This window comes from Ambystoma mexicanum, chromosome 1q (genome assembly GCF_040938575.1).
Source record: "Ambystoma mexicanum isolate Mex_15411 chromosome 1q, UKY_AmexF1_1, whole genome shotgun sequence".
In the NCBI taxonomy this organism is placed as follows: Eukaryota; Metazoa; Chordata; class Amphibia; order Caudata; family Ambystomatidae; genus Ambystoma; species Ambystoma mexicanum.
In genome coordinates this window covers 932,638,058-932,653,824 of record NC_090922.1, presented here as the reverse complement: position 1 = coordinate 932,653,824, position 15,767 = coordinate 932,638,058, and the positions used below count along the sequence as shown (strand labels likewise).

At 46.2% G+C, this 15,767-nt stretch overlaps 2 protein-coding genes across 4 annotated transcripts in view; one reads left to right on the top strand and one right to left on the bottom strand.

Annotated features, from left to right (window-relative positions):
- The window catches only part of SASS6 (SAS-6 centriolar assembly protein), a 1,114,399-nt gene extending 1,100,131 nt beyond the window's left edge, over window positions 1–14,268 (bottom strand). For both annotated transcript variants that reach the window (XM_069641586.1, XM_069641587.1), the window contains exon 1: window positions 14,046–14,268. In XM_069641586.1, the coding sequence (XP_069497687.1) occupies window positions 14,046–14,110 (65 nt within the window). In that variant the 5' untranslated portion in view covers window positions 14,111–14,268. The remainder of the gene's footprint in view (window positions 1–14,045) is intronic.
- A 208-nt stretch (window positions 14,269–14,476) lies between these two features.
- Window positions 14,477–15,767, top strand: part of TRMT13 (tRNA methyltransferase 13 homolog) — an 876,862-nt gene continuing 875,571 nt past the window's right edge. For both annotated transcript variants that reach the window (XM_069641589.1, XM_069641588.1), the window contains exon 1: window positions 14,477–14,678. In XM_069641589.1, coding sequence (XP_069497690.1) covers window positions 14,535–14,678 — 144 coding nt within the window. In that variant the 5' untranslated portion in view covers window positions 14,477–14,534. The remainder of the gene's footprint in view (window positions 14,679–15,767) is intronic.

Here is a 15,767-nt window from a genome sequence, read left to right as displayed (position 1 = left end):
TTCAACCAGGGTCAATCTACAGACTGATAATGTGAGGAAGTTGTTGGAGAAAGTGTTCCGTTTGTGGTCCTGAGCCGATGCAACTGCGGGAGCTACATACTGTTCCAACACCGTTTCCATAAAACCTGCGGCACATCGCAGAGCAATAATAGGAAGTGGTTGTAGAAAGTGGTCCGTTGGGAAGACAGTGGAGCGGAGGAGGCCCCCTCTCCCCACCCTATTCTTGGTTTGGGAATTTCAGCTGTTGGAAGGACACAGCATTACCAGTGCGCAACTTTCCGTGTAACTAAGGTGAACTGTCGAAAGACAGACAGTTAATCTATTTGCGTGTCTGGGGAGTCAAAGTTTACTTTTGCTGTCTATTGCTGCAATATGCCAGGCAAATCGCAGAGTCGCTCGAAATCCCACTATGTACGTAAATTAAATAATGTGATCCTGGACAAGCTCGTTAAGAAACGAGCTTAGTGGCGTCCAACTAAGGGCGCATTGTGTGGGAAATTACTGACTGGCTTCCAGTTTATACTCTTTCCTACTGAAGTATTTCCAGGTAACTTTGGGAATTTAAGCAATTTCTTTAGAGCGTCCACACGCTTCGGTGTCCAGAGCAAACGGTTGACAGAGCTACTGGTTCTTGCAATTATCTTTTCCCTTTTTCATTCTTTGTTCCATCTTGGCCCCTGGTTGCCACAAACATGCCTCCTACAAATGCACACAACCAACATCCAAATCAAACTGCACTAAAAATACTTGCCTACACTTGCATTCTTCTCAACTGCCATTCTGCACCTGCTCACTCACATGAAATTAATTATCTTGCTTACAGGGTTCAGATCTGATGGGAGCTATTTAGCTTCATGATGGGGCCCTGAAGAGCACGTTAGCTTGCCACCAACAGCTACCAGGAGCTACATTTGGCTCCCTGAGCACAAATCTACCCATTCAATATTAACGTTGTCTAGGAATTTCCACTGAAAGTGCAATAGTATATCTCTAGAAGACATGTAAAGCATGAATGGTCAAATGCACTTGCACAATGATAGTTGCATCTCATTTGTTAGATTAAGTTAGATTTGATACATACTACGTATTAAAACCTTATTCTTCAGGAGCAAAAGAGAAACGTGGGTATGGTTCGCATCACAGAAAGAGGTGGCAGCAGAGACAAATAGGTTGTGTCAAAAAGAGATTAATACAGTAACAGATGTAGCGGCGGTCACGCTCTTTGGAAATCTCGCAGGAACACCATGGACCCACCACTTCCTCCACCAGGTCACCCAAGATTAGGCTAATTCACAACCTTAAGGGGCCCAATGAAGGGAATGGGGTAGTATGTGTGGTTATCCCTTGCCTGCCTCTTCCTCCCTTGGTTCTGGTGCGGTATTCTGGGAAGCTGTGGATGTGAAGTGAACCTAGTGAACTTCTAATCCAGTTGAAACACCCTGTGTTCCACCCGGTACCCCCATGGAGCCCGTAATAATCTGTCTTGAGGCTGCATTAAAGAGGCTGATGGCTTCTTTGTCCAGTTATTTAAGCACTGCGTGAAGCAAATTTTGTCCAGCTACCTTGGGCTAGTCATGGGACGATATTCAAGGGTAGTTTTCAGTATTATACAAAATGTCCTACACCGTCTTGTTTTCTTATCCTAGTTTCCTTTTTAAACAGCTGACCGCTGCAATTTTGCGTAATATTCTTAACGCTGTCTTTCAGGTTATCTGCAGGCTTGAGAACGTGAGGTGATCAGGAGGGCACTCTGGGGTGTGTCGGTTAAGTGCCGAGATACTGTTGCACTGATACTGCTCAGTGCTACGAGCTGGGGGTCAAGGGCATCAGAGTGTTGCTTCTGGCACGGCTTGCTGGCTCGAGGTGCAGTTAAGTATTGACCTGATTTATGTCTTCTTTACAGGTGGCGCTGAATCATGTTGCTGTGAACGAGAAGGGCTCCAGAATGGTTCACAGAGATAGTGCTGGACGACGGAGAAAAGGTAAGTCAGGAGCCAGATCTGCCTAAGCTGCTGTACCTGTACCTGCAAGGACGGCAAGCACAAAAACCAGGTGCAGAGGTACCAGCATGACGGAAGATCTGACAGAAAAGAAATGTAAAATGTAAACGCATGTAAAGCAACATGCAGGGTTTGAAATTAATATTTGATATAAGCAAGAGCTAAAAGCAGCCTTGGGTATCCAGCATTAACCAGTGGCCCGGAGCTAGAACATACCCTTCGGCAAATCTACCTTCCACATAAGATGCAAAGATATCAGTGGGGCCATTATTTATGTCCTGTTATGCATCACATGTTGTAAAGCTGTATCTTAATGTTTAATAAGAGATTGTCCTAAACACACAGATTTAAATTCACACAGTGAGTTTGTTTGGCATCAGTTGGGCTGGGGAGACAAAAGTAGCTCCTGGTTTCTGTGGAATCAAGCTAACCAGGCTCTTCTAGGCCACAAGCAGGAGCTAAATAGCTAATAGCTCCCTCAATTTCGAACCCTGAACATGGCAGGAGACAGGGGATTCAACAAACAGCAATAGAGTACAAGACATAGCATCACAGCAATAGAAAGAAGGGTTCAAGGATGCACACTTTTAGGGCCAGGTCTCACAGTTTGGCAAAAAAGCAATTTCCACCATCTTTCAGGTACGCCATTCAAAAGGATGGACTAGTGCCTGGTACACGATGAGCAACACCCAGGAGCTACTTCCAGCTCCTGCTCCATGAAATCCAATGCCCCTGCATTAGCACACGCTCCCCAGATATGCTCTTCCTCATAGAATCATGGCTCAAACCCTACGACCCAACATGCTTCCCCCCACACTATCCCATGCACTAGACACAGTCCAGACAAACAAAGTGGTGGCATTGCCATCCTATATAAAGAGTCACTTACACTTAGCAATCCCCACAGCCTCCATAAACATCCTTTGAAGTGCTTCCTCTGTCTCACCTTCTCCACTCATCACACCCACACCCCAACTTTCTCCACCTCATTTACTGCCCCCCCCTCCCCAACACCATCCCAACTTCCATTCCAACTGTACTGACTTCCTACCAAACAGCCACAGCTGCCCCTGCATCAATGCCTACATTGGCGACTTCAACCCTGGTAGTTCCCATCCAGACAGCAATCCCATACTAAACAGTATCCTCGCTCCACTGACCCCACACAACTCATCACCTACCCCTCGCCCACACATAGCTGGAAACAACCTCAACCTTTTGATTGCATGCAAAAATTGTGCCTTTGTGGGGAAAAATACATTTTAGGTATTTGACACAATAAAATATAATCGAATATGGGGGTAGTCAGACCACTTTGCTATCCCCTTCACACTCACTCTACCACACAAGATCCTTCCCCCTCGCCCACAAGCCAGACAAACCAAACTCATTACAGACCGTCTTAGCACCATTCATACCATCCCTCAACAACTACAACACCATCATCACACAGACACTCAGTTACCCCACTCAATCACAATTACCCTGCAGCCACCACTATAAACCACGGTTCAGCAGCCCCCTCATCTCTATCAAGCAGGAATCCAGATACCTAGAAAGAGCCAGGCAAAAGAACCCATGCCCAGCCACCAGACCACCACTGAAACACTGCTGCAACAAATACAGCCATATGCAATGACAAAGCCATCCACTACCTCCAAGAAATCCAATCCTCCACAGAAACTGTCAAAACGGTCAAATCATTCTACACCAGCTATACCTCCATCCACCACAGTATGCAACTCCCTCATGGACTACTTAATTACAAAAATAGACATCAGGCAAGGACCTCCCTCTGCTCTCCCACACCAGCTAAAACATTCCTCCACATGAGACACCTTCCACCCCCTCGACACAGACACCCTCATCACCCTTACTACCAAAACAAAACTTGCACACTTGCTAGATGATGCATGCCCACCTTAAGATGCATCCAATTGCATCACCACCCTCGCTCCCCACTCTGTCGCTACCCAATTGAAACACCACAACCTACTCAAGCCCTTCCAGCTTGGATTTCAATCTGGACACAGGATTGAGACTGCTACACTCCACATACACTAGGGCCTCCACAGCAGGATAGACAAAGGACACAGCACTACTCTGACTGAATGACCTTTCTGCAGCCTGTGACACCATTCTAATATCCTATCCCACAGGATAAAGCACTTGGGCACCATTCTCGACTGGTTCCACCTCTTTCCTTACTGAAAGGACACTGTCTGCGTGCCTCGTTCCAATCTGACCCCCCCGTTACAAACAGGGTCACGCAAGGCTCCGCCTTGCCTCCACCCTATATGCTGAATCCCTTGGACAGACCCTTTGCAAGCAATGTCCATGGACTTTCCTACTTTCACATTTCAGATAAAAGGGTTTTTTTCCAAACAGGAATATACTGCACTGATGATCCCCAATAATGGTGAAACCAGGTATGTAGTTGTCCTGACAGTTTTGCCAAATGTCTGTCTTGGGTTGATTAAGCCATGTATAAAGTAGCCTATGTATAAAGTAGCACTGCCCTCTTAGACAAAGGCAATTTCCTGGAGAAAAGGTTTAAATTTGGACTAATTTGCATACCCACAATGCCTTGCTGTTGTGGCTCAGAACTGTAGGTGAACTTCCAGCGATGGCTACTGGAGGCGTTGTGGAATGTGTGACTCGGCTCGAATGGACTTTCCTATATATCATTACATACACTATGTTGGTTTGTTTATTTGATAGAGCGCAAACCAAAACCCTCAGGTAGCTGGGCGCAGACATTACAAGGATACTTAAAAAGCTTAGTTACAGGGTAGGTGTGTTCATACATACAGTGATAAGCATAGTTTTATACAGTGATAAACAGATACTGCCACATAGTTTACAGTGATACCAGTGGTCCCAATGGGTATACCCAAGATACAGGCAGGTGATACAATAGAACATACACAGTTCAAAGTGGTCAAGCCTAGCAGTCCTTATAGAAAGGTTCAGTCAGGTGTAGGTACAGCGGGGGATCAATTAGGAGGTATGGAGGTCAAGATTAGGCATCATTAGTCCGTAACTAGGTGAGGAGTTTCCGTCTAAATCTAGACTAGGGTTGGTCGGTTCTGCGATCTAAAGGGAGTCCATTGCAAGATTGAGCAGCTATAAACGGGAAGCTAGAGCCGCCAGCTGTAATCCATTTGTATCTGGGAACCTCTAAGGTGTAAGATCTCGTGGGTCGGTCAGGCGTTCTCTTGTTTATTCTTTCTACAAGGTAAGGTGGCGCTATGTTTTAAGACATTTGGATGTGAGCAAGAGTGTTTTGAGGGAGAGCCTGTCCTTAATCTTAAGCCAATGGACATCTCTTCTAAATGCAGAGATGTGCTCTGTTCGGAATATTTAGAGCAGCTCTAAGGGCATTATTTTGGAGTCTTTGCATTTTATCAATAATGTACTTATTGGATCCCGCGTATAACGCGTTGCAGTAATCCAGTCTGGATAATGTAAGTGGATTGGCTAAAGTAATGCGGCTAGTTTCAGAGAGAAATGGTCTGCAGGCTCGGATCAATTTGCAAGTATATGCTGTAGATGATGGTAGCGAGTTAACTTGCTTCTTGAAGGTGAGTGCAGAGTCTAGATGGAAGCCGAGGGTTTTAACTGTAGGCATCACTTTGATGACATTATTATCAATGTTGAATGAGGCGTAACTGGGGCTGCCTTTGAACCTAGGATCAGTAGCTCAGTTTTATCGTCATTCAGGCATAGGCCATGGGATGCCACCCATGCCTGAATGAGGAGGCTGAGTCATCCAAGAAGTTGCCCGAAAGGGGAATGAGGATCTGGGTGTCATCTGCGTAGTTAGTATAGGTGACACCCAATCTGTCCAACTTGTCAAACAAGGGCTTAGTAAAGATGTTATACATGGTGGGAGATACGCATGATCCCTGAGGAACGCAACAGGAGACTTGTATGGGATCAGCGGCTGCTAAAGGGGAGAAGACTCATTGTACGGTTCGCTAGGAAGGATTGCACCCAGGTTATGGCATCACTTGAGAAACGGGCAGCTGACTTAAGATGGTTGCATAGGACTGCGTGATCGACCAAGTCAAAGGCTTGCCGATAGGTCAAGGAGGAGTAGCATCGCTGATTTCTCATTGTCCTTCAACTCGTCAATTTGGGTCTTGAGGTCAATCAAGGCTGTTTCTGTGCCATGGAGGGGGCAGAAGCCAGACTGGCATGAGCCTAGTAGGTTATCAGCTTCTAGGTAGTCCTGCATTTGTAGGTAGGCTACTCTGTCGATAATTTTAAGTAAGAAAGGGACTGTGGTAATAGGTCTGTAATTAATCAGTATAGCAGGGTCTAGAGTTTGTTTTTTGAGCAGTGGGAGCACCCAGGATTGTTTAAGATTATTGGGCACAAGGTACGTCTTAAAGGAGGCGTTGATGAGCTTCGAGATTAAAGGGGCCAAGTCTCTGGCTGCATCCTTTATAATTTGGGCTGGGCAATTATCCCCTTTGCAATTGGAGGGTTTAAGTGAGAGTATGATTTTTTTCTGTTTCAGTAATGGACATTTTCCTGAAGCTGAAGGATTGGGGTAGTGCTATTAAGCGTGTTTAGAGGCGGTTGCTGCTGAGGTTAAAACTCTGCCGGTAAGAGAAGAGAGGCTTTCTTTTTGGCCATTTTAGTTTGCAGGGAGGCGATTTTATCCGAGAGGGCATTTTGTATGTTGGTGCGCCAAGGCTTGTCCATAAGGGTATTAACCTGTGGTATTGGCGATTCCATTTCACGAAGGATGGAGACTAGTTCCTTGGTGTCCGATTTTGCCTTAGATATTCTGTCGTTAAAAATGTTTTCTTTTTTGTGATAATTATTTCCTTTTTGTACAATTTAGAATGGTTTGTTAACTTAATTTTGTTCTCCTCGGTAGGCTAGTGGCGCCAGATTGATTGCAACTTTCTTTTTTGATTTCTTAGTTCTTTCAATTGGGGTGTGAACCAAGTATTAAGGTGATATGTCCGTCTACCTTTGTGGATTTTGACAGGTGCAATAGTGTCTAGTGCCTTGGTCATGGCGCTATTAAAAGGCGCCCACTAGTAGTGTGGCGTCTGTATTGTTAGCTAGATTGTTGAGAGTAGGGAGAAGATGTGGTAGTAGCTTTTCCGCAGTAATGTCTTTACTTCTAGTGGCGGTGCCATAACTACCGTTTTGGGGCGGATGAGGTCAAGCGAGGCAGAAAAGGTAATTGGTCAGTCCAAGATTGTGGTGCAATATTAGTGATAGTAGTGTTACAATTCAGGTCGGCAACCCAATCCAAGGTCCTTCCTTTGATGTGTAGAGGTGGTAACTTTTTGGGTCAGCCCATAGTCCTTCAGTGGTGCAGCCGCAGATTGGGCATGTTTGTTGTTAAAACCAAGATTAAAATCTTCCAGCAGCAGGATTTGCGCACAGTCCTTAGTATTTTTGGTTCGGATGCAATTTAAGTCATCCTCAAAGGATCCTAATGGTATATGCGGTCTGTAGACCACATGGATGGAAAGGGTACGGTTGTTGGAGAGGTGAAGTTTAGCTGTGAGAATCTCACAGGATTGGTACGATAGGGTAGTAGTAAGTCCGATAGGTAGATTGGTTTTACGGATAATGGCTAGATCGCCACCTCTGGCATTTGGTCTGTCAGCTCTCAGTAACTAGTAGCCATCCGGTACAGCTATCATGAGGGCAGGGCCTGCAGCCTCGTGGAGCCATGTTTCGGTTATGGCAAGCATGTCCGAATCCTCGTTAGTTAGGGTGTCGGCGATATCAGCGGGGTGAGCCACCATAGATCCGGCATTGATAAGCGACCCAGATAGTAGTAGGGTGGTTGTAGGTTTAGTAGTAGGAGGATGTTTAGCTGTGGGTGGGTTGGCAATTCAGAGGTTCATTGGCGTTGTGACAGATGTACAGAGGTCAGATAATGGAGTTATATTGCTGTGTATGTTTATTAGATAATCCTATCGGTTGGGAAGCCTTACGTATGGAACCTCTACCGGTGTAGTTTGATATAGGTTCATAGAGGCGGGGCAGTCTTGATCTCAATCTAATGTTTCTGTCCTTAGGTGGGCATGAGGCCAGGGAGGCAGCGGCCATTATGGCAAGGAGGCCTAATATGACTTGGATTATCTGGGTTCTTGTAGTTTTGCACATGATCATGAGCTAGGCAAGACAGGTTGTAAGTAGTTTGAGGCTAATACAGGGTAAGAATGGCCTAAATGCAACACTCAAATGGCAAGACAAACATGGGCTAAATGCAACACTCAAATGGCAAGACAAATATGGGCCAAGTAATTATTGGCAGTATGTCAAGTTGGTTACAAAAGGTAATGGTTCCAATAGAACAACAACATGAGTGCTGGGTGCGCTAACAGGTGTCAGCAGGGCCTTTGGTGTTAGGGCTGGCTGCACCTACCAGCTTAATGAGGGCGGACTGGGTATTGCCGATGGCCAGTGAAGTCGCGGCAGCAATTAAGTCAGTAGCATAGGAAGCGCTCCGTTGTGCATGGAGCGGCCTATTATATAAAACAATGGGCTAGTTTCAGAGGTAGCAAAGTGGGCAAGTGCAAACAGTGGGCTTGCGGCAGCGTTTCAAGGGTCGGTTAGAGGTGAGGGCACTAGGCTAATTACAGGTTAGTAACATAATCAGATAGAGGGCGGGTTGAGGCATGGGGCAGTGAAGTGGACCAAGTGCATGTGGTAACTTCTAAACGCACCATGTGCATGCTATAGCGCTGTCAGGGTGTGCTTGTAATGTTTGCAAGGAGTCTAGATACACCATGTGGATGTGTCTGGGGCGTGATGTAACCGCGATGTTAGTGCTCAAAGTTTGCATGTTCAGAAAGCGTCATACGGTGCTGACTGGGAGTCTTAGGGGGAGGCTAAGGCTGTCAGGACCCTTGCCCCTGGCCCTCACTGGCAAGTCAGCCTTCCAGTTGGGGCCAGGTCAAAGGCTTTAAAACCTCATCCAAGGCTCTTGGTGTCAGTCCTGGCGCCTCGCTCATAACCATCATGAAGACCAACATTAGAATGGGACCATTTACTTGGGACTATTTAACTTGGGGGGGGGGGGGGGGGGTTCAGCCAACATGGAGGCACACACATAGCTCAGTTACAAGGAACTGAACTATGCAGTCTAGTCTTTTGGATGTGGCAGGCCTGGTACTATTTTACGTGTGGCAGGCCTGGGACCATTTTACCTTGACTACTTTACCTGAGACTATTTAAACCGCACCCTGTGGGCAGCGCAACGCTCACCGTGTCCAGTTCTTTGATGCCAGTTTACCTGAAACCAAGGACCTGCAGAGAGAGAAAGAACACTACGAAAGAGTATCCTGTCTTCAATCCATCGCCGACTTCAGTTCCACTCACCTGAAAGTACAGACTCCATCATCCGGCACCGCAGGCATCCTGGAATACCATAACCTGGAAAGAGGAGAAAGAAAGACAGCATTAGTAAGCGTTTACTCACGTTTCCGCCCGAATGAAGAAAGCCGCACAATTCTTACCTGGGTGGTCATCTCCTGGTCAGTATCATTGCTGGAACAATACGGCGCTCGGCGAGGAACCTCGCAACCTGCAAGAAGAGAAAAGACACAGGTTAGCAATATAAAAAGGAGAAACAGCGCCGCGCATCGCGCATTACTCACCGGACAGCATCGCACACACCGCACTTTCACCTACCGGCCCATGCTCATCTTCAAACTGCATGACAACACTAAAATACCTTTCCATACCTAAAAGGAAAGAAGCAAGACATTATTATTCGAACTAAGAGGAACATAAGAACTGCATATAAAGACTGTAAAGCAGCAAACCAACAGAGTCGCAGCAGGCCTGGATTCCCACGGGGGGGGGGTTGCACCAGTGAAGTAACTTGGTCGCTGCTCGCCCCCCACATCTACGCGTCCCTGCCACATGGAGCAGGACGGAGAATCCACCTTTTACAATATTAAGGTGAGTAGAGGGCCCAAGGGAGAGGAAGGAGTTGAGGCCAAGGGAGGTGGGAAAACAAAGACAATCTGGTATTGAATCCAGCTCTCCTATATTGCAGACCCATCTTTAACCAGAGGTCTTACCAAGGGACCGGGAGAGGGTTCGAGAGTGCAAATCATCCAACCAGGGCTGGGTGGTGTCCCCGTGGATACCAGGTGAGCGTAACAGAGGAGAGTTCCAAGCTTACCTAAGTAGGTCAATCGCAGACGCAAGCTGGGGGGGGCTTGCAATATCCATTCCGATGGGTGGCCTGCCGGGCAGGGGCCATGCCTCGGGCTCGTAGGTGTAGACAGGCCCTTTTGCTTGACAGGCAGAGACAGGCCCTTTTGCTTGCCCTTCTGTGTAGGGCTTCCCTTGTCCGCTTCCACCTATCGGTGGTGGGGGTCAGATGAGGGCCTGCTCAGCCAATCTGAGGCTGTGCAGGTAGTCGGGCAGGAAGTCAGGCGTGCAACATCGGCCTGGCAAAGGAGATGGCACCCATTGACCGCATTGCACACAATGCAGTTAAATAACGAAATGGGTCGGATGCAAGCCTGTATGTTGTGCGGGTGATCGGGATTGCACAATTTACCTTATAGGCAGTAATTCAAATATTGATGGTGTCGCTTTGTCGAGGGGTGTGCACAGCGTCGTTGTGGCATCAGGACGCGCTCTTCCTTTCTACTTTGGATGGCGATCAGGTGAGGGGAGGGCTTGTGCCCTCTCCTTCGGCGACGGGGCTGGATATTGCAGGATAGTATGTTGCTTATATATAATATTGTTATTTCAAGCAGACCCTCCAGCTTATAACGATTTTGAGATCCCGCAAAATGCCACAAACTGCTGTTTTTTTTAAAGTGCAAAAAGTGCCTTTTTTGCAGAAACACCTGTAAAAATTTTGCAAAAACTGTTAAAAAAAAAAAAAAAAAAGAATACAAGGGACCAAGTTCTCAAAAAATGTTTTGACGCAACAAACTAAATGTGCAAGCACATCTCATTACTTGCGACAAAAAAAAAAGAGCAGCCCAAACCACAACCGCAAAAGACATCTGAATGTGTGTATTTTACATGCACCCATTCAGATGCCCTTTATTTCACCCATCTGCGCAAATCGGAGGGTGTTTCTGCACATTTAAAAAGACATCCCAAATTTAAAAACAAGATGCGCTTTTTTAAATGTGCACCAATTGTAGGCAACCCTATGTGTCTGCTTTGAATAGGCGCAAGGGTGGGTGCCACTGCATAACCGGGTCTTTCCTGATCCGGTCATGCCATTTTTAAGTGCGACAACAACGGGGTGAAATGTGCGGTGGTAGGCAAGAAAGCAGTGGGTCAGAGGGGGAAGCGGTGGGCAAGAGAGTAGCGAGGAAGCAGTGGGGCAGTGGGCCCTACATCAGAGAGAGCAGCGGGCTAGAAATCAGAGAGGGAGCAGAGGTACAGAAAGTAGAGGGAGCATGGGCTCAGGGTGAGCAGTGGGTCAAAAAGCAGTGAGCAAGCGGTTGGCCGGAAAGAGTCAGTGAACTGCAGATTGGTAGAAAGGAAGGATGAGGGCAGAGTGCGATAGAATGGGAGAAAGAATGCAGGAGACAGAAGTAGCATGAAAGAATGAAGGACTGTATGCTGCGGGAGGAATTGGGGAGCATAAGGCGCGAGTATGATTTGGAGTGTGGCATGGTCTGGGGAGTGCAAATTATGACTTGGCAGTGTGACAGAGTACCAGGGGAGCATCAAGCATTGCAAGAGTGTGGGGGGGGGTCAGTGAGACACGAAAAAAGTCATGCTACTTGTCCCCCAAATGCAGTGCACACAATTCCATATGGTCTCATTCGTGCCCACAAACCGCTCATCCCTGCTCCAATCTACTTTTTTGGTAACATTTGTGGCAGATGGCATTTTAAGACTTAACAAAAAAATAAAACTGCAAATCATTACAGATGCAGGGAGTTCATATGTTAGAGCTCTGTCCATGCGTTCTGGGGCGAAATCATACAAAACCTCCTAATTTGCATATGACTGCACCAACAGAAAGGACTTCACAGAAAAGGACATTGCAAGTGCATCATCAGTCTTTAAGCGGATGGCTTTAGTTTTATTGTCCCCATCCTGCATGCAAAGTCACAATAGCATCATGCAGATTAATGTGAACCCAAAAAATCCCTCTTGGGTAAATCCATAGTCGCATTATGCACCCTCCTCACTGCCGATCACTCCCTACAATGCACATTTCTAAAGTGACAAAAGTCCCTGCTAATAGTACCCCCCTCCCACCAGTGCCTAATGGCTCACATTCTAATGCTCTGTTTACACAGAGCAACACAACAGCCCCTCTGCTGCCTGGTGCTCCTTGGGACATTGTTCTAGCCTCCTCTCCTGTTCGATAAGGGTAAGGCGACCTGCTGTTAGGAAAATGAGCTTGCAGAGCAGGACTTGCTCAGCACACGTTGACCTTTCCTGTTGGGCACCCTCATTGAGGTGCCAAACTGGAGAGGTGTCCCACTGACAAAAGTCCTGGCCAGGCTCTCAATAGCTCAATAGAGCCTGTGGGGTGGTGGGGGGGCATCTTACCCTCCCGCTGGCCCCCCGCTCGGTAGGCCACTGCAGAGTACGTATGTGTATGACAGAGTGAGAGGTTTGGGAAAGCAAGTTGGGAGAATTGGCGAGACGTGCGTTGGTGAGAGTCGATTGGGGGAAATATTTTCAGTATTACAACTGATAATGATCAATACAGTTAACATTACATAGGCATGCACATTAAACCAAAAATGTAGCCAAAACAAACACTGTTCTGGCAAGCCAGAGACATTTGGTGTATTAAATTGATAACAAAAAAGGTACAAATAATGACACCCTGGCTCGTATAGCCTTGCACACTGCCTCTTTACTGCAATATACCAGTATTACACCCTCCAGTGAATAAAAAATGTGCCCGAAAAAATGCTGCAATAAATAAAGGTCTGTGCTGCAAAATTTGCTGTTTCATGCCGCAATATCCTGGAGGGTGTGTTTACGGATTAAGTGTATTGTGGCACATTCACAGATTAGCAACCTAGATTAACGGTTTCCCGACTGCATGCATTGTTCAATCTACTTTGACAGATGCCCCATTGTATTTTGTTGCATAGCACTGTATGAAATGTTCAATTACGTGACCTAGTTTAATTGTTGCCATGCTGTATGGCCACAGTATTAAGCGAGTGCCCCAACACAAACACGGTATTCTTCACGTCCAAGAACAAACATTATTAAAGACCATCGATGACACTCGCAAAAGCAATTTAAAATCCCTCCCAAAAGACACCAACCAACAGAACTCTACCCCTCAAACAACTTGCATACCATTGCCCTGGCCAATGCACTCCAGTAACACAGGCACAGAAGACTAGCATCTGAAGACAAATGCTCTCCACACAGACCACTATTGCATGCATTATCCCAGCAGCAAGAGTGTCTTGCATTTTTCCTCCCTGTCACTAGCATAACCTGCCCCCTTCTTTCAAAAGCACCTGGAAACCATACACATGACAGCGCAGTGCGTCTCATAACTTGGGGAAAGTTGCGCAAGCAGTGATCCTAAATAAACGTGCTTTAAATGCATACTTATGTTTTAATTACTAAAATGTTATAAATCAACCTAAATCCAAGAAGCCCTCTCATTTGGTCAAAACTTCTTTGGGACAGAGCCACCGTAAACTTTGTAAAATGAGGTTTGGCGTTATGTTCAGAAACTAACAACTCATAATGTGAATGACCCTACGAATGATAGATAATAAATGCCATCACCCCTCCGTGTCCTCCTCCCCTCGCATATGCTCCCATTTTGCGCGTTATGCTCCCACTGTCCGCGATCAGCTCTGCGCTTGTTACCTTGAGTACTTCGCTGGCTAGTATAGAAAATTCTACCCATAAAACAATCCAGTCAGTGCTGTGTCCTCTAACATGCCTTCAACTGTTCCGTCCACGTACTGGGCGCTTTTTAGTTACATTCGGTTTCTCCACTCACCAGTCCCCTCAATTTCCCTCAAGGCCAATTCTAAATACTCCTCTCCCCCAAGCTGTCACTCCCTCGATTCCAACCCTCACCTCTCCTCGCAGTCCTTGCATTTTATCTGCAGTGCCACCAACTGGTTGAAGAGGAGCTCAGCCATGATATCCCGCTCATGCTCTCTAATGTCCGATGCGCCTTATACCCCGGTGCCCAGAAAGGCTACTCCAGATGAACAACTTTCCTTTCCCCGCAAGTTTTCAGGCTCTGAACTTTGAGTTTGCCGCTCCCCACCCGCCGTTACTCGGACTACCAGGCAACCGCCCGCTGCGCAGGCGCATGACCTCTGCCTTTACGCACACAAGCCGCATTATTGTAATCTTAGAAGCCATGATTGTGCGAGGCATAAAGCAGATCTAATTATGAGAATGAACTGTAGTTCTTGGGAGGTGTCCCGTTCCAAAATGGCAACCGGCACACTTGGTTATTTTGTCCGACTTCTATGTCAATGACTGCGTGGCTAAACGTAGTGTCAGTGAGTGGTGGTGGTGTTAGCTTCTGTCTCTTCCCTGCGTTTTCAGACAAACATGTCAGAGCCAGTTGCAGATGGTGTACGGGCTCCTCTGCCCGGCAGATGTGGTTTTTACGTGGAAAGAAAGAGGCGATTCTGCAAAATGATTGTGGGAGAAGGAAAGAAACTGTGCGGGGAGCACGCAACCGAACTCAAAGAAGTATGTGTAGAAGCAGAAGAAACGCCGGGGACAGTAAACGGGGCTAATCAGTGCTGGAAATTGAACACATTTACTCGAGAACGCACTTCGGGCGGGGGAGAGCAGTGCAGAGACTTGAACGAAGTGGTGAGATTAGGGGTATAGTCAAGTAATAGGTGCTCACAAATTGTAGGGCCAAAATAACATTGGCATACATCCCATAATAAGCCAACTTGACAATGCTTAATTTATTATGGCAATACATTTTGTGGTTGTTTTATTTTCCTTATCCTGAATTGAAGCCAATGTTTAACAAAAACATGCAAGGTAATGCAAACCTAAACATGTAGTGATCTGTGTTGTACACCTATACTATCAAAACATAAAGTGAAAGAAAATTAATTATTAAGTATGGGGCTTGTTATACACCCTTCCCTTGTCTAATCACCCAACATTTGCACTTTTTAGTGGGCATGCTGCTAGGCAGAATCCTATGCAGTTTCCTTAGGGAGCACTACAGAAGATTAGGACTACATGTATATGCAATAAATCCCCTTTGGTATCAGTCTGTACCACACAGATTTAGTTGGTAGTTGTGGCTGAGCAGTCAGACTTATCTCAAGAGGGAGATGAGCAGTATTCAGGGTTTACACAATAGGACTACAGTACTATGGAACAAGGAAACACTGACCAAGGCTTTGTATCAAAAAGAATATAAATATTTATTTTACACTCTCTTAAATCAGCACACAAATCACTATCATTAAAGCAGGTTAAACAGTGAAGAAAAGTATACACGACTCGCTATTTAAATTGTAGACAAGTTTGAGCAAGAGTGAAAACTGAGCAAAATGGCACAGTGTAAACCAAGCAGAAATGGCACTCTAACAATTTCTCAAAAGGGAGGGAAAGGACAAGTTATACAGGTTCAGACTCTAAAACGCACCAGCAACACTTCCCAAGTGGACTGTGAACAAGTTAGGCAAGGCAGTACTTTAGCATAAGCAATACTTGGGTGAAAACCGAGCAAAGGGGCACTTCAACAATACTTAGAAAAGGTGGTTATAAAAGTTTTAGGTGCACCAACACATTTCTTGATTAAAAGAAATC